Source organism: Cynocephalus volans, chromosome 8 (assembly GCF_027409185.1).
Source record: "Cynocephalus volans isolate mCynVol1 chromosome 8, mCynVol1.pri, whole genome shotgun sequence".
NCBI lineage: Eukaryota > Metazoa > Chordata > Mammalia > Dermoptera > Cynocephalidae > Cynocephalus > Cynocephalus volans.
The window spans coordinates 2,524,312-2,547,546 of record NC_084467.1 but is presented as its reverse complement, the minus strand read 5'-3'; the positions used below and the strand labels follow the sequence as shown (position 1 = coordinate 2,547,546).

Here is a 23,235-nt window from a genome sequence, read left to right as displayed (position 1 = left end):
CATGGCCAAGCCCCTCGCGTTTACTTGACTTGGCATAGTGAGGGGCACTCAGGTTCTCAGCCTGGGGGCAAGCACAGCCTTAGCTGTGGCCTCCCTGCTTTGTGCTCATGAGGCTGGTGGCTGCCCCTGGCCCCACCCTCAGCCTAGAGAAGGGCCACTTTCTAAGGGGGTGTTTGTGGAGAGGGTTTGCAAGTCCCGAGAAAGACTTTGCAGTCGGCAAAGGCCGAGTGCGCAGCCCAGGAGAGCATCTGCCAAGAGGGTGGAGGCAGCCGGCACTCCCGGGGCAGGTGAGGAGCAGGCCCGGCCACATCCTGGCTCTCGGGCCTGGCCCCGTGTCCTGCCAAAGAGCCTGGCCAGGAGGGGGCACATTCCACGGCCAAGAGCCAAACAGGTGAGGCCCGCCAAGGAGGAACTGGCCCTGCTCCCAAGTGAGTCGCACCACCAACATTCACGCAACACACGTTTAATGACGCCTTCGCGGGCAGGCCCTGTCCTGGGGGAGGACGGGTGAAAAGGTCCTTGCCGGCCTTGGCAAGCCTCCAGCGGACCTGCCCTGTGCAGTCGGCAGCCCAGGAAGGACCACGCCCCCTTGACTGAGGACACGGTGGAGGGTCTGGGACAAGGGCTGGAGCCTCTCCCTGTTCCGCACAGGAAATTTCTGGGCTGGGTCTCAGTCTCCTGGGGAAGGGTAGGCCGGGCATGCACAGCCCTTGTCAGAACTGGCATTGCCTAGGGCCTCACAGCCCCACAGGTTGTCTGCAGAAGACACCTTCGCCCCAGCCCTGACAAGTGAAGGGTCTGGGCCCTCAGCTGGGGAGGAGGGCTGCTGGGTAAGGCCCGGGGCCTTGGGGCCTAGGCTGCAGGGTCTGGTTTGGGTGTGTCCGGCAGCTCCTGCCGAGGCTGGGCCCAGGCCTCCCAGCCACATGGGCATCTGGATAGCTGCATGTGCCAGGGTGTTTGTCTCTTGGTCCTTCAAAGGGAGTGTGTCATGCGCAGGCAGGCGCATGTATGTACATCCATGTCTGTTTGCCTGTGCACCCTCGTGTAGGGCCCATGACAACTGTGCACACTGGTGTCTTCACCTGCCTGGATGCTAGTGTGTGCCCCACATGCTGTGCCTGCCCCCTGGGGTCTTCCGCACATGGAGGGGGCTGCGTATACAGGATGTCCCTCTGAGCACACACCCAAAGCACATGGGCAGCCCTGGGTGTGCGCTGGGCAGCGCTCACTTGCACTTGTGCACGTAGTAACCAGTGACATAGCCCAGGGTGAAGATGACCCAGAAGAGGGCCACTCCGCCCAGCACCTTCATGGCGATCCCCAACTTGCCTGTGCACAGCTTCCGGGAGACCCTAGGGTGAGGACCACCAGGATGTGAGCCCGAGGCCAGGGCCTCAGGAGAGGCCCTTAAGTTGATTGCTGGGCACTGGGTTGGGGGGACGGCCACCCTGGTTAGGACGAGGGACCTAGTGAAGGCAGGCCTGGGTGTGCTCCCGAAGTTGGGAAAAAGCTCTGCCACCCAAGAGCCAACCCGAGGGAAGCCCGAGGGGCTGAGGTGTGCTGAGACTGCCAGGCACGGGCACCAAGGCGGGCTGGGGCAGAGGGCCAAGCCCCGTAGCTGGGAGGCCTGCAGGCTCCCCCTCCCAGGGCCCTCACCTCTGGCAGCATGAGGCCTCCTCTGTGCTGGACACAGCCGCCAGGCTGACCTCGTCCCGGCTGTTGTCATCCCACCTGCTGTAGTGGACGCCGCTCTCCTGGGGCTGCATGTTGTGGGGGCTGCAGCAGGAGGGACTGAGGCCTTCACGGGCAGGGAGATGAAAGCAAGCGTTGGGACCCTGACTTCACAGTAAAGTGCAGCCCCATCGAGGGCAGTGGCCAAGGCTCAGCCTGAGGCTGGGGCTAGGGTGCAGGCCTGCCTGGGGGAGTAGAGTACTAAGGTGTCTCATCTGACTCACCAAGTGACCAGATGCAGAGGGATTGAGTAACTTGCCCAGGTTACACTAGGAAGACAAGGTCCAGGGAATTCCAGCCTGGGGCGGCTGAGAGGCCCTGACCTCAGGAATGCAAGAGGCCCACATGTCCACCCAGAACTGCTCCCGGGGCCTCTCCTCCCCAGTGCATTTATCAGGAGGGGCCAGTACGGCTGGTGCCACCCTCAGAGATGACACTGGCAAGCCCAGGCTGCTGTGGCCCCTGATAACTGTCTTCCTCCTCAGCCGTGCTAGATGAGGCCCCAGCACTAACCTCTGGAGAGGCTGGCAAGCAAAGGGATGGCCAGGGCAGAGCAGCAGGCCCCACAGCCAGTCCAGTCCAAGGAGGCCCAGCTGGCCCTGGGCAGCAGCAGCAGCAGCTGCGTCCTCAGCCTGTCCATGTGGCAGCCTCTCCCTCACCTGCCACCTGTAGGAGGGGCCAGGGCTTGGGGACCCATGGGGGTCCAGAGGCTCAGGGAGGCCATACAGAAAGAAGAGGGTAGGGGGACCAGTGGGTGCCTGGAGCAGGAGGGGGCCGCGAGGACAGCTCCCTGCAACTGGTCTTTGCCTCCCAGCACTTAGCACAGTACCGGACACCCCAAGTGCCTGGTGAGGCAGAGAGTTGGGACTGAAGTGGGGGAGGGGGGCTCCTGGAGAAGTAATGCAGCTGCCCCATGCTGCTCTTCTGGCTGCTGACAGGCTGAGCTGGCAGCTGACTTCGACTGTCTCGTTTACCCTCCAATCTCTGTCACAATCTTCTATTTATCTAAGAGCAACGGGCGCCAGAGGTTGAGTACTCACCCAGGGGTCTGAGACTTTGCTCCAGCAGTGGGAAATGCTGGCCTTTCTCCCAGGTAATCCTGCACACAGCGGCTCAAAGGCACAGCAGGCAACTTACCTGCAAGAAGTCAACCCAGAAACTGAGGAAACCAGGCCGTTGTTAAATCCCCAACATTCTTCCACCTGCCCTTTCCCAAATCCCAGGCCAGCAGGGAGGAGGAAGGGAGCCATCTGAAAGCCACAAAGCACGTCTATGGGAGCCCCTGCCCGGTGGCAGCGGGGGGACCAAGCTACTCTGCCTTCCCAGAGTATGTCAGAGACATGGCCACCTCTGTCAGCGACCTACCCAAGGTTCACCCCACCTCCTGGTGGGCAGGTGAACCCAATCTTGTTTCAGGCAGCAATGTGCTGGCCCCAGGTGATAGATAGCCAGGTCTAGACAAAGATAAGCGCTGGTCTCTGCTTCCCCATGTCACCCAGCTGTGGGCAAAATGTGGGTTGCAGCAGGGCATGGGGGATGCTTCTGCTTTCATGAAAGAAACAGTACCCATCTCCTTCTTCCTGTGTGATGTGATGGCCGGAGCTGCAGCAGTCGCCTTGCAACCCAGATGTCCACACAACACTAGCCCTGACAATGCCAAGTCTCCAAATCCACACCAACTGCCTGCTATGGGCTTTGTGGTGTAAGGAGTCAGTCCCAATTTGTTAAAGTGGCAGGTTCTTGTCATTGCTGGCAGATGTAGAATACATGGCTCCCAAGTCATCCTGGTGGTCAAAGCCACCACAAGCCAGTCAGGCACCTAGAGCCAGCTCTTGAGGGCTACCTTTGCTCACTTGCTCAGTAAACATCTGTCCAGTCCCCACACAATGGTCACAGATATAGCGTAAGGAGGCTGTCGGGGATGACAGCCCCCCAAGCCCTGGGAGCCTCAGGGGCACCACCACTTCCTGGGAGGCTGTGACCCAGAAGTCCTTGGCACACAGTGGTTCCTTGGCACATTAGACCCCTCCACCCCCAAAGCACCTCCCAGGATCCCACACTTACCAAGGAGAGTCCTGGCCAGGGTCTGAAGCCTCAGGGGCCCAGGAAGATGGTCAGGGCCTGGCCAGAGGATCTCACCTCCTTTGAGCTGGGCAGGTCCGGGTCTGAAATGCAGCCAATGCCTCAAGCCTTAAAATAATATTTTTAAAGGTGAAGAGAAGAGCAGCCCTGCTGGGGGGCCGGGAAGGGAAGGTGGCCCTGGGAGTGTCCCCAGGCAGGGAGGCCCACATGAGCTGAGCAGGCAGTTCTCAGCCTGGCAGCCCCTCCACGGGTTAGGCCGGGGCTCTGTCCAGGGCAACTCGCAGGCCAGGGAGGCCCTGGCCTCGGCAGGCCTCAGAAGGCTGCGGCTCAGCTAGACCTCCCTCGTCGCTGTGACCGCGCAGGGAAGCTGCAACCCGGACTCTGCGCGTCTCACCGGCGCCCCCGCCCCAGGCCGCAGCACGCAGTGTAGACGAATCTGCAGGCCCGGGCGGGGTGGGCGGGGCCATGCGGGGAAGGATGTGCCCGGCGGGGGAAGATGCCAGGTCCGGAAGGGGCCGGGCGGAGGGGCGGGTCTGGGCCGCCGGGGAGGCGCCGGCTGGGGGTCGAGGGTCTGCAGAGGGCGTCGCTCCCCCAGCCCCGGGCGCGTGCGGGAGCCTCCCTCGGGCGCTCCAGGGCCCCGAGCCCCCTCCCCCGCCGCAGCCCCGCGGGCTCGAGCACAGAAGAGGCTCCCGGAGGCTCCGGGCGCCGCTGGTCTGAGTCCAGGACGCGAGGACGCTCCACAAGAGCCTTCTCGGAGCGCGGTGACTGGCGACTGAGGGCCCGGCCACGGGAGGGGCAGGATGCTGCACAGGTGTGCGTGGGGACAGAGAGAAGGTGCGGAGGACATGGCTGCGCGTCCAGAGACTTCCGTGGCCAGACGTGGGCACTGTGGAAATGTCGGTGACCACAGATGCGTTCCCGCCCTTGGAGCTTTCCTTCCAGGAGGGAATGGATGGGAGCAGAGGCCCCCGCTCCCACCCCACCACCTTCCAAAGGGGTCTCACGCGAAGAGAGCGCCCCAGCCAGGTGAGCTCCCCTGCTAGGAGGTGGCAGGTAAGTCCCCTGCCAGCTCAGAGGTGCGAGCGGCTGGCAGGAGGGGGAGAGGTGTCACATCGGAGCTGGGCTGGTGCATGGGCACCCGGTCTCAGGCCTCCTGCAACCTGGGACTCCTAGGGTCCCTGCCCAGTGTGGGGTCTCCCCGGGAAGGAGCTAGGGGCACTGGCTGGTGTGCTGACCCCCCAGGAGTGAGTTTTGGGATGGGGGTGTCCACGTAGCCCAGGGCCACGGAGGAGAATAAGCCTTGTATGGACACAAAGGAAGAAAAAGCTGAGCTTATTTAATTCTCCACCCGAGAGCGGACATGCAGGTGGCGTCCCGACTGGGTCCTGGCCACTGCGGGCTGACCACGTCCCGGGGTCCTGGGCTGGGCCTACTTGGAGGTCAGCTTCTTGGCCTTGCCGGCCGGGGAGATCTCCGACTGCAGCGGGGGCACCTTGACGCCTTTCTGCTTCAGCTGATTATAGTAGTCGCTCCTCTCCGAGATGATCTTCTGGACAAGAGACAGCCGGCGAGGTGGCCTTGAGGCCGGTCTGCCCTGGCTGCCGGGAACACCACCCTGAACAGCTCGCTGCAGCAGGGCTGAGCTGGGAAGTATTGACAGCCGGCTCTCCAGGGGGACAAAAGCTGGGGTTTGTAGCATTTACCAGCTGCTACCAACGGCTGCTCCCCAGCCACGGGGCCAAGTCACAGACGCAGCCGGGAGGAAGCCCGCGCCTTGGGCTCCTGGGGCCAGCTGACCACGGACACCTGTGCTCACCCACTGCCAAGGTCCTTTTAGACTCGTGGGGAGTCCCAGACTCCTGGCGACCTTTGAGGTGCTCACTCCTGTCCCTCAAGCTCCTCTGCCCTGTGAGAGGAAGGTGGGCCCATCCTCTCCCCAGTCCATGGCCGTTTGAAGTCGAGGCCTTCTTTCCCGGCTCCTGTGCAGTGGGAACAGCTGCCCCCGCCTCCATCTCCCTTCTTGCCTCTCCTGTCCCCTCCCCTCCTTCATTCCCCGCCCCCACTAGGGCCCCAGGGTTCCTGCCAAGGCTCTGCAGGGTCACCACTGACCAGGCCCCACACTTCACAGAGGAGGGAGCCAGGCCCTAGGGAAACGTGGGTGCTGGTCATGGGTGCATGCTGCATTCAAAGGGCAGCACCAGGGGAGGAGTTTGGGTCTTGGGGACAGAAGGAGCTGCTAGAGCACAGGCCCCCCACAGAGCAGCATCAGGTCACAACACCTTGGTTGGCATGCCCTCCCGCCACCAGAGGGAAGTGTCTGTGACTCAGAGTAGTGGAGTGGCCCCAAGAGGTGGTGGGTGGTGACCCTCTCCTGTTGTCCTGTCCCCTCCCCCCGAGGCCTCTGCTTGGGGACCCTGGTCAGTGGGGATCCCGCAAGGCTGAGGCTGGGGACGGAGGAGTCTGTGCCAGGGCCCGAGCTCAGCAGGTGGCAGTTCCAGCTATTCCAGCGGAGTGGAGTCTTCTGGGGAGGGGGCTGAACTGGGCCAAGCCTGGACCGGGCTCCTGCTGTGGGAGAATCTCCAGGACCCCAGCAGCGTTGGGTCCCTCCCCATGGCAATCAGAGGGATTGTGGTGGTGGCTGCTGCTGGTTGCTGGACACCCCTGCCCCTTCTGCTGAGAGCAGCCCAGATTCTGTCCTGGCCGCACCTTAGGGATGATGCAGTCCCCTCTGAGCAGAAAGGGCAGTACTGGGGTCACAGGGCATGGGTGACACAGCCAGGATGAGAACAGGGTTCCCTAAATGCAGTCCAGGGCTGCCCCACTGCCCCGTCACCCCAGACCGCAGATGGGTGGGCTGTGGCTGCAGAGCACTGGCATGTACCTGCAGGGCTTCCAGGAGGTCACCGTCAGAGATCTCGGTGGCCGAGGACTTGGTTCCGGTGACGTTAAAGGTGGCCTGGATGATCTTATTTCTTAGTCTCTCAAGCTACAAGCAGAGGGGAGACACAGTCGCTCACCTTCACCAGAGAGAGGCATGTGGCAAGTTGGCTGCCCCACGCCCACTGCCTTATTAAGTTTTACAAGCCAAGAAGGTACATCTCGCTCTCACTTTTCATGGCTTTAGAAACTGGAAACCAGGTCAGAGAGGTCAGCATGTCCTGCCTGAGAGGTAGAAGGTGCCGGATCAAAATCCAGACCCAGGGCCGTCCGGTTAGCTCAGTGGGTTAGAGCATGGTGCTGATAGCACCGAGGTCCAGGGTTCAGTCCCTGTACCGGCCAGCCACCCAAACAAAATCCAGACCCAGGGTGGCCTAGCGGCAAAGCCCAAAGCCTTTCTACTGTTACGTAAAAGTTATCAGAGACCACTGTTTTGGACTCAGTTCCTGTACTAGGGCTCCATTAGGCCAGACTAGAAACCAGCATGAAGTCACCCTTGCTAAGTTCCAGGTCACTTAGGCTGTGACCTGGCCTTCAGAGAAGTCCGAAGAAAGAGATAACAGCCAATTTCCCCGAACAGGCCAGTTAAAGTGTTCTATGGTAACGAAGCGCCCAGTGCTTTAATTCTTGCACAAAAGAGATAGCCCGAGGGAACCTGGTGTTAACTAATCCGGTTACTTTTCTATTCTCTGTGGTGTGAGCACTCCCTGTCCCCACCTTACAAGTGACCCGTCCACTTTTCGTTCTTTGTGTCTGCTTTCTTCAGCCATTCTGTCCACAAAGTTCGTTATTTGTCATGAATTCTGGAGCACTTCTCTGACTCTGGGTCGATCCTCACATTTGGCTCCTAATAAACTTAACAAAATTATTTCTACCTCGACAGCCTTAATTTCGGTCAACACTACTCTGCTAACTTTTCTTTCCTTTTTTTTTTAGAGTAGGTCTGGCCGGTTAGCTCAGCTGGTTGATAGCGCCAAAGTCAGGAGTTCGGATTCCCGCACCCGCCAGCCGCCGGAAAACAAAAAGAAAAAGTAAAACCTCCACAGGGTTTAAAAACAAGCAAACAAAACTGAGCCCTACGGAAGCTCCACGGGACCCCCAAGCCATCCCCCCCTTCCCAAAAGAGCTTTGGTTGACAGGCTCTTCCGGGCCTAGGGGATCCCGTCCACTAAGGGACCGGGACAGTCCTTTGAGCTCTGTTGTGTCTCCCCCACCCCCAACCCCACTTTGGCATTTAACAGTCAACTGGCAGTCCCTCCCTGGGTACACACGGCCCTTCCCTCTCTCCTGACCACTAGGCAGTCCGAGTGTGGACACAAGCGCTGAAGCAGACCTCTGCAGGTGGGCAGGCCGGGCAGGTTTCCGAGGCTTGCTGGGTGCACGTCCTTGCCACTGCCTGCCTCCCCAAGGTGAGCAAATCATGCCTCCCAGGAGACTTAGGGTAGTAAACTCCTCCAGTCTGTGCCCCAGAGGCCTCTGACAGGGTCCCCGCAAGTTACGCTGACAAGCTCTGCACCAGCTCCTCACCCCTCAATGTCCAGAAACGCCAGTGTGCAGAAATGACACGTGAGAGCCTGTCCAGAGAGACCTGGCATTGCCCGGGAGTTGCAGGCATGTCTGTTTTGCTTCTGGAACGGGTGTGACAGCAGGAGCCTTCTGAGCTCCTGGGTCTTGGGGGGGGGGGGCTTTCCTCTCCAGTGTGTACTGAGTGCCAATCCCGTGCTGAGCGCCATCCTAGCTACTGGGGGAACGAGGGGCTTGGTCTCTGTACTTTGACCTGGGTAAGTGGTGGCCGTCACCTGGGGTGTCCAGCCCCAGTTCTCCACATCTGTGAAAGCTTCGTCTATCAGTCACGGCACTATTTCCTGCTCGCCCCTGACTAAGCCTCAGAATTTTTCCAATCAGAATTCCAGGTGCTGCCAAGTCAACACGAGTTAGCACCGAAATGTAACTTGTATACCATCACCAGGCTAACACCTTCACTGGGACCACTGCTAGACTGGACACATCGTTTTCTAAAAGATGCCAGGTGTGGGGGCCTCGGTGACACTGTCTGAACCAGCCAGAAGGAGACTGGCCTAACAGGACAGAAGACATGGTTGAGTTATGTCTGGCATTCCTGGCAGGTGGGGGAAGGGGTGAATGGTCTTTCAAAGGCCCTGAACTTATGACCTTTACATTTGCCCACTTAGGGATTCTAAATCAAGGTCGGCTCCGTATTGACTGTCCCTGGCGGCATGGGACCTTGTAAGCAGGGTGCACCATGCCTCCCTCTGTGCCCTTGCTCGGTCCGAGTGCTGGGGTGCTGCAAGCGGGGCCAGCAGTGAACGAGGCTGGGCTCACACCCCAGCACCCCCACTCAGCAGGTGTGGGATCGCAGTTGCAGATTTATCCTCTCCTGCTTTGTGGAAAGGGTTCAATGAGTTCAATATCAATAAAGGGACCTAGAGAGCACTCTGTAAGAAAATAATCTAAGCAATTCATTTTCAGAAGTGACTTCTCTGAGGGTGTTTGAACTGATTCAGGCCCAGCCAGAAAGTTGTCTGACTGGTCCAGCCCATTCCTGGAGGGTCTGTGAACAGACAGAGCACTCCTGAGACAGTGGTTAGTTACCAGCCCCATTGCTTTCTTCATTCCCTGGTGTTTCTCCTTTCACAGGGCTTTAGTGGGCCTTTTTCACAGGCTTGTCCTGAGCCCCAGACAAAGAAATTTCTTACAAGGGGGTAATAAATCTTAGGCGTCATCTGGGAAGATTGTGCAGCCCATAGTCCTCAGCCAATGAGGAAGTGGCAGGAGGGACTTGCATACTAGGGAATAAATTGCTTGCTACAGCCTTTTTCCAGGTGCCTGTCCCATTCACAGACACCCAAACCTTGCAAGACCGTAATAAAGACTCACTTCGCTGTTACCTCATGTCTCCAAGTGCATCCTTCGGCACTGGACAGGTGAGGGCATTTCTCACACGCTCCATGCATGATAAGTGCGTAGGCATTATTATTAGTCCTCCCTCCCACTGGGAGCCCTTCTCCTTCCTGGCCTGCTGTCCAAATCCTCTTGCCCTTTTGCAGCACAACCAAGACCCACTTTGTCCATAAACGAGGCTGGCCTTGCCCACAGGGCTGCCTCCCGCCACATGCCTGGGGTGCTCCGTTGCACCCTCACTTCCTCCTCCACCAATATTTCTGGGGTGTCAACTCCATGAGGGGCCTGGGATATGAGGTGGAATGACCTTGAGCCCCTGCCCACTCACTGCACGGTCTACCTGGGTGGGCAGTGGGCAAGGGTCCAGGTGCTCTGCCTGCCAGCTGCCAGACCCTCAGGGAGAAGGAGCCAGGCATACCCTGGACTGGGTGCTCTCCAGGGCCACGCGGGCCTGCAGCTCCGCCTGCTGGGTCATCTCATTCCTGCTCTGCAGCTCCTCCTGGAGGATCTTCCTCTTCTGCAAGCGGTTCTGGTCCAGGGCAACCTGGTCCTGCAGCTGGCTGACCTTGGTGTCGAACTCCGAGATGATATGCTCCTGCTTTGTGAGCTCACTCTCCAGCTCTGACACTCGCTAGGGAGAGTCAGGGAGGACGGAGAAGTAGGCCCATCTGGCCTGAACTGATTACATGTGGTCCCCACCACTTTCCCCCAAAAGAGGGTGGGCAGCTCTCATTGGGTTCCCCTAGTCCAATCTGGACCCAACAATCACGAGGAGCCCTCTGCGTGGATCTGTGGCCCTAAGGTTTCTCGAGTGAGTGCTGCCTAAATGCCATGCACCCCAGATGCCCCAGCCCCACCTTGCCTGCCACCATGTGGGGACTCACAGCAAGAGCCCGGCTGACCGTCTAACAACACCCAGGCCATCACCTGTCGGAGGAGAAGGTTGTCCTTCTCGATGTGCCCCATCATCTCCTGGTGTTTCTTATCTTCTCGGAGGTTGGAGAACTGGAAGGCAGACAGAGGTTGGCCTGGAGGACTCCCGGGTTGCAATAAGAGGTTGCACACTGGCATCTAACTTTTCCCCTCCCTAGACTTCCCTCAAATGAAAGCAGTGGGATTTCTGTCAGAGAAGAGGAGTCCTGAAAACATTCTGGAAAGCTGGAAATGAGCCCAATTCACACCTGAGTTCCTCAAAGTCTGCTAAATTGGTGGTGCCGGCTTCTTCCAAGCGTGGAGGCTAAAATGAGAAGGACTGGGGCGGTGTCGTTTCAGAAACTAAGAGCCCAGATTTGTCCCTGACCTTGAGCTGCTGGGTACCTGCACTTTTCCACCCTGGCAGTGACTGGGTGTTGGGGGATATGACAGCAGGCTCAGGCCTGGGGACGCCAGCTCCACTGAGGATGGAAACACCAAACTGCATGTGTGGGTGCTGAGTGCACACACCCCAGCCTTCTCCCCTGACTTGGCTCCCAGGACACCAGCAACAAGGCCTTTACCTTCCAGGCAAGAAATTCTGGTTTCCTAGATTTTCTAGATTTCAGGGGAATCAGACAAAACCAAAAGCAAAGACCTAAAGATACTGCCACTAGAAACTCTGCATTGACAGGCCCAGACACAGCCCTCTGCCACAGAGCACAGCATTGCCCCCGTGTGCTCAGAGACTCCAGGCGGCTCTGACATTGGGGCAAAGTTCTCCCACGACTGGTGGAGACCAAAACAAACGTGAAAAGGGCAGGTGCAGGAAACAGGTGGTGCGAGAAGTTAAAAACAATGACCGTAATTAGTGCTTTCATCAAGGGAAGAGAAGATCCTGAAATTTGAAAAAGAGTGTGCTTCAAAAAAAGAAGAAAAATAGGGGTCAGCCTGTGGCTCACTTGGGAGAGTGTGGCGCTGGTGACACCAAGGCCATGGGTTCAGATCCCTGTATAGGGATGGCCGGTTCGCTCACTTGGGAGAGCGTGGTGCTGACGACACCAAGTCAAGGGTGAAGATCCCCTTACCAGTCATCTTTAGAAAAAAAGAAAAAAGAAAAATAGGAACATTCAGAGAACAGAAGAGAGATCTTGGAAATTTAAAATATTATTAAAAATTTAAAACTAAAAAGGAGGGATGTTGACGAAGTTAAGAAAGTCTTCTCACAAGTAGATCGAAGAGACAAAATGAGGAGGAGGAGGGAACATACAGGAAGGAAAGAGGAGCCAAGTGGGAGGTCCAGTGGCCAGATAAACAGGCGCTGGAGGGAGACTTCAGAGAAAACAGAGAGGAGGAGGCGCGAGATGATATAGCCAAAGAAAAAGTCCATTTATATTCGTATAGTGGCAAGGAAAAAGAAAGAAAGAGAGAAGGGAAGAAAGGAAGGAAGGTTCCAGAACTAAAGGACATCAGTTTCCAGATGGCCACTGAGTGCCCAGCGCTGTGCATGAAAACACACCTTCCATAAGCACGGCCTGTGAGGTTTCAGGACACCTGGAACAAAGACAGAATTTCACCACTTTGCAGAGAGGAACGACCACCAAGGACCCTGTTGTCTAAAAGGACAAGAACCAGGATGATGGGACTTCCCACCAGCCACTCAGAAAGCAGAGGACAATGGTGTCACCTTCTCATGCTGAAGGACGGTGTTTTCCAAACTGGAATGCTCTACCCAACCACATTTTTATTGATGTGTAGAATAAGGACTTTTGTAGACATATGGTGTCCCCAAAACTTTACCCCCTTTCATCCATTCTTGAAAAAGTACTGAAGGATGTGCTCCACCAAAAACAGGGGAGTAGATCAAGAAAGAGAAAGATACAGGATGGAGCCATTTTAAAATTGTGGTTTACGATCCTAATACTGCTCTGCAAAACTCTTGCTTCTGTTACGCATGTGCCGCAAATAACTGTCCTGAAGATGTCGGCACCATACTGATCTCACTAACACTGTGACAGAATGACATTGGGGGGAGGGTATGGGCAGGGTGCCCCTATTGGAGGGGGTGGGGAGGAGAAGGTGCAGGAGGAAAGAGGGAAACGTTCGATAATGTTAAGAGGAAGAAAAATGTGGAATGGGCGTTGAGCATGCTATTTAGAGAGATGGAGAGAGGTTCCAGAAGAATCTCCCAGAAGAGTTGAAAACAGTTGCTTTGGAGGAGGGCCCAAAGGGAGGCAGGTCAGAGGTTCCTGTTTTTCATGTCAAGGCTCGTGGAACTATTTGATTCTGTAAGCAATGTATATGAACTACTTTGACAAAAATAAAAATTAAAAACGCTTAACAAACACAACAAGAGTGGGCTCAGCAGAGTAGCCGCCTCTCTAAGCACAGACAGGACTTGGCAGCAAGGAGGTGCTTGAGAAGTGGCCAGGAGCACAGTGGCCCAGGACACAGGGACACATGCCAAGCCATGGGCAGTGCGGGGCTGTGGCCGGGCATGTAGGCTTTGGCTTCCCACAGACTCAGGGGGGACTCCCGGCTCTGCGGCTGTCAGCTGCTCGGATGCCACAAGCCCCAAGTCTCCATCAGTAGGACTGGACGGGCGGTGGCCACCCCGAGTCCGGGGCCCACACGGCCACCTTGTCAGTCATGGCTTGTAACTGCTGCTTCCTCTCCCGGAGCTCCTTCTGCAGCAGCTCGTTCTCCGTACTGATCTTCCGCAATTGGGATTCTTGAAAATCCAGTTGTCGTTGTAAAGACATGATCACTCCTGCGTGAGCAGAAGGAGAGGAGAGGCAAGGGCCAGGAAGGGTGAGGAAGAGCCAGAAGAGAGGGGCCAGCTCGGAGGTGCTCTGTGACCTCCGGGCCACCGTCCCCACACTGCTCCCCACCGAGGGAGCCCCCTCCTGCCCACTGACACAGCAGGCAGGGTCTGGGCGTCCCCACTGCTGGGCCAGGACTGCTGGTCCTGCCTGGGCAGCCTCCAGCGTCCCACCTGCTGCCAGGAAGTATCTGGTCCTGGCGACCTCCAGCTCGCACTGCAACTCCAGGATCATCTGCTCGTACTCCTCCAGCTGGGCCATCAGCTCTTCCTCAAACGACTCGTCCAGGGAGCGAGCCCTGCTCCTGGAGTCCTCCGCCTCCTCGGGCAGCTCCCTTTCCTCCTCCACCTGCCCCTCGTCCCCTTCCTCCTCACTTTCCTCCTCATGCGCAGCCCCCTTCTTGCCCACGCCGCCCTGGGCTCCTGCCTCCTCCGCACCGTCGGGCTCCTGTTCCGGGCCCCCTTCCCCCTCGATGCCGCCCAGCTCCAGCTCCTGACCTCTTTCCACCATGGCAGGCTCCTCCTGCACCTGGGAGACGGGGAGGAGAGGGCTGGGCAGAGCTGGTGGGCACGTGCCAGGGGACGGGGCTCTAACATTCACGGTGGGGACACGTAGGAGGGGACCTCCTTCCAGGCTGCTACAGAGTCCAGGCAGAAGGGGAGCCCCCGGCGGGCATCGTCTGGTCCTTCCTCTGTCTGGAGACCACAGCTGGCCTGCACCCTCGGGGCTTGGAGGCTGAGCTGACCTGCCCACCTCACCAGCTGCTCCCCTGGAGGTGGCTGAGGGCCTGCATCTGGGGAGGGTCACCCCAGGTCAGGGCTGCCGGGCAGGGGGATGCCCTTGGCTGGGCCTCTTTAGGAGATGAGGCCTGGGTGGCCCTGCACCTGCTTTCAGGGCTGCCACTGCCCCTTGTCTCTGGGGAGGGTTTTCAGGAGACTCAGCTTACCCAGGTTCAGTGGAGCCTCCGAGGGCTGTTCCCGCAAGACGCCAGGGTGAACACTTGGGCAAACCCTTAGCCTTTCCAGCCACCCCCACTGCAGCCCCAGGTGAACTGCCACTGTCACCTGTCCTCTTGGAAGAGGATAGCAGCCTCTCTGTGTCCTGTCTGCCCCCAGCATAAACTCAGCTGTGTCCTCAGGTATGAGAGAAGTCAGGTCTTAGAAAGATCAGGTGAGCACTCCTGGGCCCTACACAGACTTGGCTCATCCAGTCCTCTGCCCAGAACCGGAGGACGGGCAGCATCCCCCTTCCCATTTTACAGAAAAGGACACTGAGGCCAAATCAGGAGCCTCCTATAGCGAGATTGTGGCCAGGTCAGACTAAGCTACTGCTGCCCAGGATGCCCGCGGTGAGGCCTGGGGAATCCACCTGTAGGGGGCCTTCCATCCTCCAGGACTTCAGAGCTGAGCTCAACCCTCACTTTACAAGTAGGGAAACTGAGCCCAGAGAGCTCTGACTTGCCCCAAGTAGAAAGCAATTTGGAAGCCAAGCGAAGGTGTCAGACGGTTGCTCACAGCACTTCCGCCTACTTCTCCTCTGGATTCTGGCCGATCGGTCAGAACCCGAGACCCATCCATGCTCCAGTGAGGACCTGGCAGCACTCCAGGAGGACTGGGGATTTGCCAGGGTGCCTGCAGGTCCCCAACAGGTTTGGATGCTTTGGAAATGGGAACACCTTAGAGCTCTGGCACTCTGCCCCCAGGAGCTGGCTCACCCGCTTGCCCAAGGACATGGATGTCTTGCGGCCTTTGCTTTTGAGGAGGCATTTCAGCTCCTTCTTCAGGGCCTCCCTCTCCTCCTGGAGCACCAAGATCTCCTCCTGTTTCTTCTGAACCTCTATTTCCAGCTCGGAGAGGCGCTGGATTTCCTTTCCCAACGTGAGCAGGCAGTGATCCTGGCAGAAAAGCAGTGGCCGCCCGCATGGGCCATGCAGCCACAGCGACTGTTCCCCCACTCCCCGCCTCCAGTCCACCCCCAGAATGGCAGCTCCCAGCCCAGGAGGAGCACGTCCACTGTCAGGGAACCTCCAAATCCTGAGCCTGAAAAGTGTGCTTGAAGCCTGAAAAGTGTACTTGAAGAGCCTGCCCTGTGGCATCTGTCGCCTCTGCATCTGTCCTGAGATCAGATCTTAGGTCCTCGTGTGAGGAGATGCGGCAGCTTCCCTCCCAGGCCTGGCTCCTGGCTGCCCCGACCCCCCTCCCGTAATGCAGGACAACAGTCTTCTATGCGTCCTCCAAACGTGACCAGCACCATCCTCCAGGACCCATCCCTGGGCCTGTCAGGGAGCCCCTCAACCTTCTGTTATCAAACTTGAAGACAAAAATAAAGATGTTTTCAGGCAAACAGAAACTGAAAGAATTTGTTACTAGCAGATCTGAACTTAGAGAAATACTAAAGGGAATTCTTCAGGCAGGAAGAAAATGATCCCAACAAAATACCCAGGAAGGAACAATAACCAGAAATTCCCTCAAATGTCTGGAAGTTAAGTGATAGGTTTTTACACAGCCCATGGGCCAAAGAAGAAATCACAAGAGAAATTAGAAAGCTTTTGAACTAAATGATAATGAGCATTTGGACATATCAAAACTTGCAGGATGCAGCTAAGGCTGTGATTAGGGACAACTTTATAGCCTTAAACTGAAAATGCATATATTGGGGGGGGAAATGGGAAATTAACGATCTAAATTTCCAGCTCAAAATTTGGAAAAAGAATTGCAAATTGAACCCAAAGAAAATAGGAGAAAGGTAATAATAAACTAGGTGCAAGAATTAATAGTATGGAGAGAGGGGGAGGAAGAGGAGGGGGAGGGGAAAGAAGAGCCCTAACGAGGCACCAGCTTTACATTTGGGGAATCCACAGGGTGCACGGGGGCTGTCCAGACCATCCTTACAGCTCTTCTTTATGTCTGAGATGCAACGTGAAACAGGAAACGGTAATGCAGAAGTCACATTTCGTCGCTCTGGCCGTGGTGATTTCCAACACTCACACGTATCTAAACTAGTTCAGTAACTACCGGAAGGAACATGCTCGTTTTCCACTGGGGCTGTTTGCACAAAGCGAGCGTGTGGCAGTTGGCTCCCTCGTCAGCAGACGAGAGAGCTGGTCTATGACAGCTCAGGTGAGAGAAAGCAAACCCTACTGGTACCATCTGAGCTCCTGGAGGCACCGAAGCCTGCAGCCCTTCCTCTGCATGGCTCACCTACTCGAGCTAGCAGACCCCTCCCTGCTGTCTGGATTTAAACAGCAGTGCGGTGGGCATCCTTTTACATCCATCTGTGTTGACTCTATCTCATTATATCCACAGGCTATTTCTCAGAAATGGAAGTGCTTGGTCAAAAGGTAGAAACACTTTCGAAATGATGAAATCTATCATAACGTAGAGCTCCAGGAATAAACATGAAATGAATGTCATGGGCCCACACTAACTGGGACTAGCAGGTCCCGCTGTGCCTCCAACCAGTGCCCCTGTGACCCCCGCAACTGCCCAACATCTTGTGACTCACATCCATAATTTTCACTAAAGCTGCACTAGCTTTAAACAAACAAACAAAAAAGGATGAATGAGATAAAAAACAAACATACACTAGAGAAAACTGACAAAACCTCAAGCTGATTCTAAGAGAAGGCTATTAAAATGGATAATTCTCTAGCAAGACAGATGGTGAAAAAGGAGAGAGAAGGCGCAGGTTACCAGTCTGGAACGGATAATAATGAACCTTGTTTTATGTACAGCCACAGGCTACACATTTGAACAGTCGTAGGGAACAGACACATTCCTAGAAAAGCACAGCATACCAAAACCGGGAGGAAAAAGGAAGTCTGGGTATCTTGCAAAGGAATTGAATTTGTGGTTTAGCAATCCTTCCCTGTAAGACATCTCCAGGCACACATGGCTTTGATAGTGACTTCTTCAGAATTTAAGGAAGAAATAAAACCAGTCTTAAACTCTTCCAAAAAAACAGAAAAAGAGGAAATGCTCACCAGCATTTTTTTTTTTTTTTTTTTTTTAATGAGGCCAGAATAACTTTGACACCAAAATCTGACAAGGGAATTACAAGACGGGTAAATTATAGGTCAGTCTCTCACAAACAGATTAAAAAACAAAAACAAAACCACCACCACCGCCACCATGAATCGACTTGTACGTGAATCTTTGCACATCAAGCTGACGATAATGATGATTTAGAAGCCATTCTCCAAAGTGGAATTTCTGGATCCATGGGTATATGGACAGCTGGGGGCCATCTGTGCTGGCGAGCTGCCTGCCACCCTAAACTGCCACCCCCTAGGATGAGATGGACCAGGGCCAGGAGTTTGTCAAAGTAGGGGGTCTGGAGCTGATTTTAGGCCACACCTGGACACCTGCTTGACGCAGCTAAGCAGATACCAGGACACGAGCCTCCAGCACAGCGGGCAGGGCCGTGCTCTCATCAAGGGAGTGGAAGACCAGGGCGTCCCTGCCCCCCAGCCAGTACCTTCTCCTGGATGACCAAGATGTACCAGGGCATCCTCTTTTCTGGGTGGCTCTGGGCTGCGCCTGGGCTGCTGCTGACGGGGCTCAGAGTCTGTGATTCGCTCCTCTTCCGCAAGTAATTGAACTCGTAAACACTCTTACTAAATGGAAGGAGGCGCCCTGTCGAGAAGGCAGAGGCCGAGAGAGAAATCAGACTCCTCCCTGCGCAGCTCTGGTTCCTTCCATGATAACACCTGCCTTTTCCAGACTTCCCCCAAGTGTCCCTGTCTGCCCACAGTTTGGAGAACACAGCTATGGGCCACTGGGAACATCAAAATGCTCGTCAGCTTTCCTGGGATCAAGGCCTGGGAGTCAGGACTATCCTGATGCTGTTCCTGTGCACCTGAGGGCCTGTCCCCTCCTTGGGCCTCAGCATCTCGATCTTTAAACTGAAGGAGGTGGATTCTGCACCTTCCCGAGCATGATGGGAGCTGGTCACCACAGGTTCTAGGCTCCCTTGCATTAAGGCAAAGAAGGAGACATCTTGGTGTGGATTTCATCTTTTGGCAAACAAAAGTAAGTATATTTGTGTGTAGAAACAGCATTTTACGGGTCTCTCTACTTAAGGTTGGATGCGTCCCACGGGCCCCTGTGTAGGGGACATAGTCCCAGGTGGGGGACAAAACCTTCAGCTGCAGTTTTGCCAAAGACAAGGGACCGCTGTCCTGGGGGAACGGCAGTGCCCAGTCTCAGTGAAGGCAGAGCTCGTCCACAGCCTCGTACTGTGGGCCTGGCAGGTGCAGGAGGGGCCCTCAGGGCTTCCTCACCTTCCATCGTGTCCGAGTTCTGCCTGCTCAAGAAAGGCTCCTTGGCTGTCTTGCAGATCCCAGGCAAATCGACCGCAGTGGCTAAGTCTGCAGAGAATTAGAGATGCCAACGGGCAAACTGCTCAGGTCTGATCTTCCCTACATCTCCAAGGCAGAGACGATTATGTTATTTATTTTAAAACATCAGGTAGGGGTAAAGGTGACTTTTCTTGGTGACCACAGGGGACCGATTGAACAACAGGGCTGAATAAAAACACAGGCTCCATCCTCCTGCCCACCATAGACATATCCACCTGAACAGACCCGGGCATGGGTGAATCTCTGCAATTGGTGCCTCCTGTCCCATGGAAAGGCAGACCCCATTTTCCTGCTGTAAAAACCCACCCCTACAAACCACGCAGAAGCCGCTCTGCCTCTAGAGCAGTCTACCCAAAGAGCAGACCCCATGTCCTCGAAGCCATCGGGAATTGTACCAATGGCAGGCACCCTGTGAGCGGTATGTAGGCACGACCCCACACCCAGTATTCTGTGTGGCCCCTCAAGCCTCCCCAGAGACCTGCCCACAACAACTCCCGGCCCTGGAGCGCTGGTCGCCCAGCGAGGCCCCCTCGCTGAGAACAGGGAGCGTGAAGCCTGGGCTGGCAGAGGCCCCTGCTTTTCCTGCCCACTAGTTGAGATCCTTGAACAGGACCCTCTCACCCCCCGCCTGGAGCTGGTCACAGGCACTAAGCCTCAAGCTCACCATGCCTAAGGATAATACCATGTGCGGGGACATGGGACAAGCCCAGGCCCAAGAATGGCGATGTTGGGATGAAGCTGTGGCTGTGGCCAATGTCCCCCTGGGTGACCCCTGGGCTGGGCAGCTGCCTTCTTCTCTGAGTCTCACGTTCTTACAGGACAGTGAGGGGTTAGATGACTTGGTGGGGAGGCCCCTTGTGGGTGTCTTTCCTAATGAGCTATCTGTGGCCTTAGGGCCTCTCTCCTACAGCTTCCAGAATCTCTCACCCTCTCCCTCTGCTCTGCTCCCTACCCCCTCTCTATCTTTGGTAAGTGAGATAAGAAAGGAAAGGACTGGGAGACTGGTGATAACGGTGGCAGGGAGAAGGCGTGCCCTCCGTCCCCCTTTCCTGCCACCATCCCCCTAGCCCCGCAGGCAGCGAGCTTCAGAGGCAGCGGCTCTGGCCACCACGCAGGCTGAGGGCACGGGGAAGGCTGCCCCACTCAGACCTGAGGCAGGCGGTTGGTGGCTCTTACCATAAAAGGACATGGACGTGGCTCTGGTGCTGAACTGGGGGCAACCAGGACGCATAAGAAACATCCTCCGGAGTTCCTCCATGGCGGGCACGAAGCCAGAGGGGCTGGTGGCATCCTTGAGTTCACTCTGGCAGAGTGGGAAAAATAAGACAGTGGCTGAGAGGCACGACCCAGAAAGCCACCCTGCACATGTCCCCTGCAACCGTCTGTTCCCTCTCTGGCAAGCTGGGATGCTTAGCAAGAGCAACTGCGGTCAGCTAAGGGCCAGCAGCATGTCCACGGAGGGAGCCCCAGGAGCTGGCATGACCGCTGGGCTCCCTGGAGTGGGTGCGGCCGTGAACTTCCCAGCTGCACCTGCCCCCGCCGGTCCCTCTCCGCCCGCCCCCGCCCCTGCCCCCCACGCTCCCTCTCTAGCCATGCCGAGGAAGTCTCAGGCCAACTGAGCGGCTGCTCGCCTTGCTCAGGGTGCCAGCTCTGGGCCTGCAGGAGGGGTGCCAGGCCCTCGGAAACCAGGAGACAGTGAGGACCATGGGGACTTCACTACCCACAGCTGGTCACCCGCCACCCGAAGGTCTAGGGAATGGGGCTCTGCCAGCCGATGCTCAAGAGGCCTTCCTGGCAGGCGGGTGCCCATACCAGCTGCCCACAGCAGTGGCCAGCAGCCCGGGCGGCCTTGCTGTGGGTGTGCTGCTGTTGGCGTGGTCCCCATCCTGGGTCCTGCGTGTCCCGGCAGGCCACACTCCGGAGGATAGCCAGGCCCCTGGTGATGGACGTGCAGGTCAAGCTGCGCTTCTCAGGCGTGCTGGCTTCCTGGTGTAGCATTGGCAGCTGGGACCGTGAGACAGAGGTGTGCCCCTGAGTGACAAGGCTGCACGGCACCCCTGCGGCCCTCTCTGCAGCCGGCTGGGAGGGCAGGGCAAATCCGGCCTCAGCGTGGACCTCCGACCACCACCAGTGGGAGAAGACCAGCTGCCAAAGCTCTACGTCCCATGGGAGCCCGGGAGCCGTGTGTGGCATCACAGATGTCTCCATAGAAACAGCTCATGTCACATGTACCTCTACCATCCAGTTAGGGAAAGGAGCTGGGAAAGGGGCCCAGTACCTGCTCCCATCACATGTCAGGATGTCACAGGGTAGGAGAAGTGGCTGAGGCAGAAGCAGCCCATCCTTTTTCTATTTTTTCCCATCTTCATCATTTCACCTTATTTAAAATCTGGTACACGGGGGATGAGGAGGGGGTGGTCGGTGGATGCAAAGCTGTGCAGCGCTAGAAAGGGTAAGCTCCAGGGTTGCACAGCGACGCGGGGAGACCGCGGCCAGCGGCAAATCACCGCAGAAGTTCAACGTCCCAACGCAGAGACGGGACATATGTTTGAGGTGACAGACATGCTAAATACCTTCATATGATCATTGCACCCCACATGAAGGTACCAGAGTATCATATTATACTCCATAAATAGATACAGTTATCATGGGTCAAAAATAAAATGAAATAAAATCTGATACACGTCGGTGGCTCGGTTATAAAAACTTTAATGTCCTTGGTTAAAATGCACAATTTAGAAGCATTTCTTAAAACCCGACAAAGTAATTCTATAAAATAGAATTGGGGGTAGACAGAGAGACCTCTTCCAGAGAAGGCTTGTTTTCATTTTTTGTGTGTGTGGTAACGTTTACCATCTTAACCATTTTTAGGTGCACAGCTCGGTGGCATTAAGCACATTCACAGCGTTGTGCAGCCGTCACCACCATCTTCCTCCAGAACTTCGTCTCCCCGCACTGAGAGTCATCCTCATGGGTGTCACGGGTGTGCGGCGGCATCTCGTTGTGGTTTTGACGTTCATTTCTCTAATGATTAGTGATGCTGAGCGTCTTCTCATGTGATTATTGGCCATTTGTATGTCTTTTCTGGAGAAATGTCTGTTCAAGTTCTTTACCCATTTTTTTTTTGTCTTTTTCGTGACCGGCGCTCAGCCAGTGAGTGCACTGGCCATCCCTATATAGGATCCGAACCCACGGCGGGAGTGTCGCTGCGCTCCCAGCACCGCACTCTCCTGAGTGCACCAGGGGCTCGGCCCTTTACCCATTTTTTAATTGTATTCTTTGTGGGGTTTTTTTTTGCTAAGTTTTAAGAGTTTTTATATATTCTGAATACCAGTCTCTTATCAGACATATGATTTGCAAATATTGCCCCCATTCTGTGGGCTGCCTTTTTACTCTGTTGATAGAGTCTTTTGAGGCACAAAAGTTTTTCATTTTGATGAAGCCCAATTTATCATTTTTTCATTTTGTCATCTGGTGTCATATCTAAGAAATTGTCACTAAGTCTAATATCATGAAGACTTTGCCCTATATTTTCATCTAAGAATTTTATAATTTTAGCTCTTATATTAAGATTTTTGATCCATTTCGAGTTAATTTTTGTATATGATGCAAGGCAAGCATCCAGTTTCATTCTTTTACCTGTGGACATCCAGTTTTCCCAGCACTATTTATTGAAAAGACTGTCTTTTCCCCACCAAATGATCTTAGAATCCTTGTTGAAAATCATTTGACCATATACGCAAGGATTTATTTCTGGGCTCTATTTTATCCCATTGGTCTATATCTCTGTCTTTATGCCAGTACATGCTGTTTTGATTACTGTAGCTTTGCAGTAAGTTTTCAAATCAGGAAGTGTGAGTCCTCCAACTTTGTTCTTTTTTGAGAGTATCTTGGCTATTGGGGTCCCTTGAGACTTCATACGAGTTTTAGGATAGGTTATTGTAATGTTTTAAAACTTCACTGTCCCAGATTCTTGGAACATAGACCCTGGGTTTGAAAAAGAAATTGAGAAATCACGTTGGTGAGTCTCTAAGTCCAGGGAAAGTGCCTGGAAAAGTTTCTCTGTGGCCACCTGCCAATTCCCCATTGAGATGAGGAGCTGCAGTTTGACCTTGAAAACATCATTCTAAGGAAAAGAATCCAGACCCCAAAGGGCACTTATCGTGTGATTCCATTTCTGTAACATGTGCAGAACAGGCCAAGCCACTGAGTCAGAGCACACACAGAGGCCACAGGGGCTGGGGCTGGAGGGGAGGGGGAGCAACTGCTGAATGGGTACCGGGTTTCCTTCTGAGAGGATGAGATTGTTCTGGAACTAGTTAGATGTGATGGTTGCACGCTTGTAAATGTACTGGTGCCACTGGATCTCACACTTTAAAATGGTTAAAACAGTGATTTTTATCTCAAGTAAGACAGCAACAGGAGCCTGTAGTTTGAGCCCATGTCCCTCAAGCCCATCCCGCAGAGTAA

The 23,235-nt window shown here is 55.5% G+C and overlaps 2 protein-coding genes across 3 annotated transcripts; both read right to left on the bottom strand.

Annotated features, from left to right (window-relative positions):
• Positions 1–467: 467 nt before the first annotated feature.
• Positions 468–4,261, bottom strand: SMIM1 (small integral membrane protein 1 (Vel blood group)). 2 transcript variants are annotated; one of them, XM_063106592.1, is made up of 5 exons: positions 4,021–4,261; positions 3,796–3,921; positions 2,772–2,868; positions 1,657–1,798; positions 468–1,352 (listed from the first exon to the last, which is right to left on the bottom strand). In XM_063106592.1, the coding sequence occupies exons 4-5, from the start codon at positions 1,764–1,766 to the stop codon at positions 1,226–1,228; spliced, it is 237 nt and encodes a 78-aa protein (XP_062962662.1). In that variant the 5' UTR covers positions 1,767–1,798; positions 2,772–2,868; positions 3,796–3,921; positions 4,021–4,261; the 3' UTR covers positions 468–1,225. The 2 variants fall into 2 exon arrangements, with proteins under 2 accessions (XP_062962662.1, XP_062962661.1); XM_063106591.1 differs by having other exon boundaries at positions 3,796–4,261.
• Positions 4,262–5,242: 981 nt separating this feature from the next.
• CCDC27 (coiled-coil domain containing 27) lies at positions 5,243–21,762 on the bottom strand. The gene is given in 13 exon segments (XM_063105687.1): positions 5,243–5,362; positions 6,695–6,799; positions 10,091–10,303; positions 10,600–10,677; positions 13,224–13,354; positions 13,580–13,934; positions 14,291–14,387; positions 15,125–15,300; positions 17,883–18,040; positions 18,688–18,774; positions 19,942–20,068; positions 20,578–20,769; positions 21,688–21,762. Coding segments are annotated over 13 exon segments (1,914 nt in total).
• Positions 21,763–23,235: the final 1,473 nt, after the last annotated feature.